The sequence below is a fragment of the Penaeus monodon genome, chromosome 20 (assembly GCF_015228065.2).
Source record: "Penaeus monodon isolate SGIC_2016 chromosome 20, NSTDA_Pmon_1, whole genome shotgun sequence".
Lineage (NCBI taxonomy): Eukaryota > Metazoa > Arthropoda > Malacostraca > Decapoda > Penaeidae > Penaeus > Penaeus monodon.
Window position 1 is genome coordinate 46,161,906 of NC_051405.1, and position 247 is coordinate 46,162,152.

Here is a 247-nt window from a genome sequence, read left to right on the forward strand (position 1 = left end):
CTTGCCTGCATATTCTTGGCTTGTATGTATGTCTTTTGCTAGGTAAACCTGGAATATAAAGACCTCATTAAGAATCTTTCAAATGGGAAATGTTCATTCAAAAATTACCCACTAACCCCATTAAAAAATTTGGAAATAAATTTTAAATGCATTGCCACTTACACTGGAAAAGCTTCCTTCACCAATGAGTTTCCCAAAAATGAAATCCGAATCTGAACGCTTATCCTTTACAGTTTTTCCACCCTGG

At 35.2% G+C, this 247-nt stretch overlaps 1 protein-coding gene across 1 annotated transcript in view; it reads right to left on the minus strand.

Annotated features, from left to right (window-relative positions):
• Positions 1–247, minus strand: part of LOC119586023 (putative 3-phosphoinositide-dependent protein kinase 2) — a gene marked incomplete at its 5' end in the record, with an annotated part of 38,876 nt that overhangs the window by 36,555 nt on the left and 2,074 nt on the right. The window contains 2 exon segments of the mRNA XM_037934730.1: positions 6–48; positions 163–243. Coding sequence (XP_037790658.1) covers positions 6–48; positions 163–243 — 124 coding nt within the window.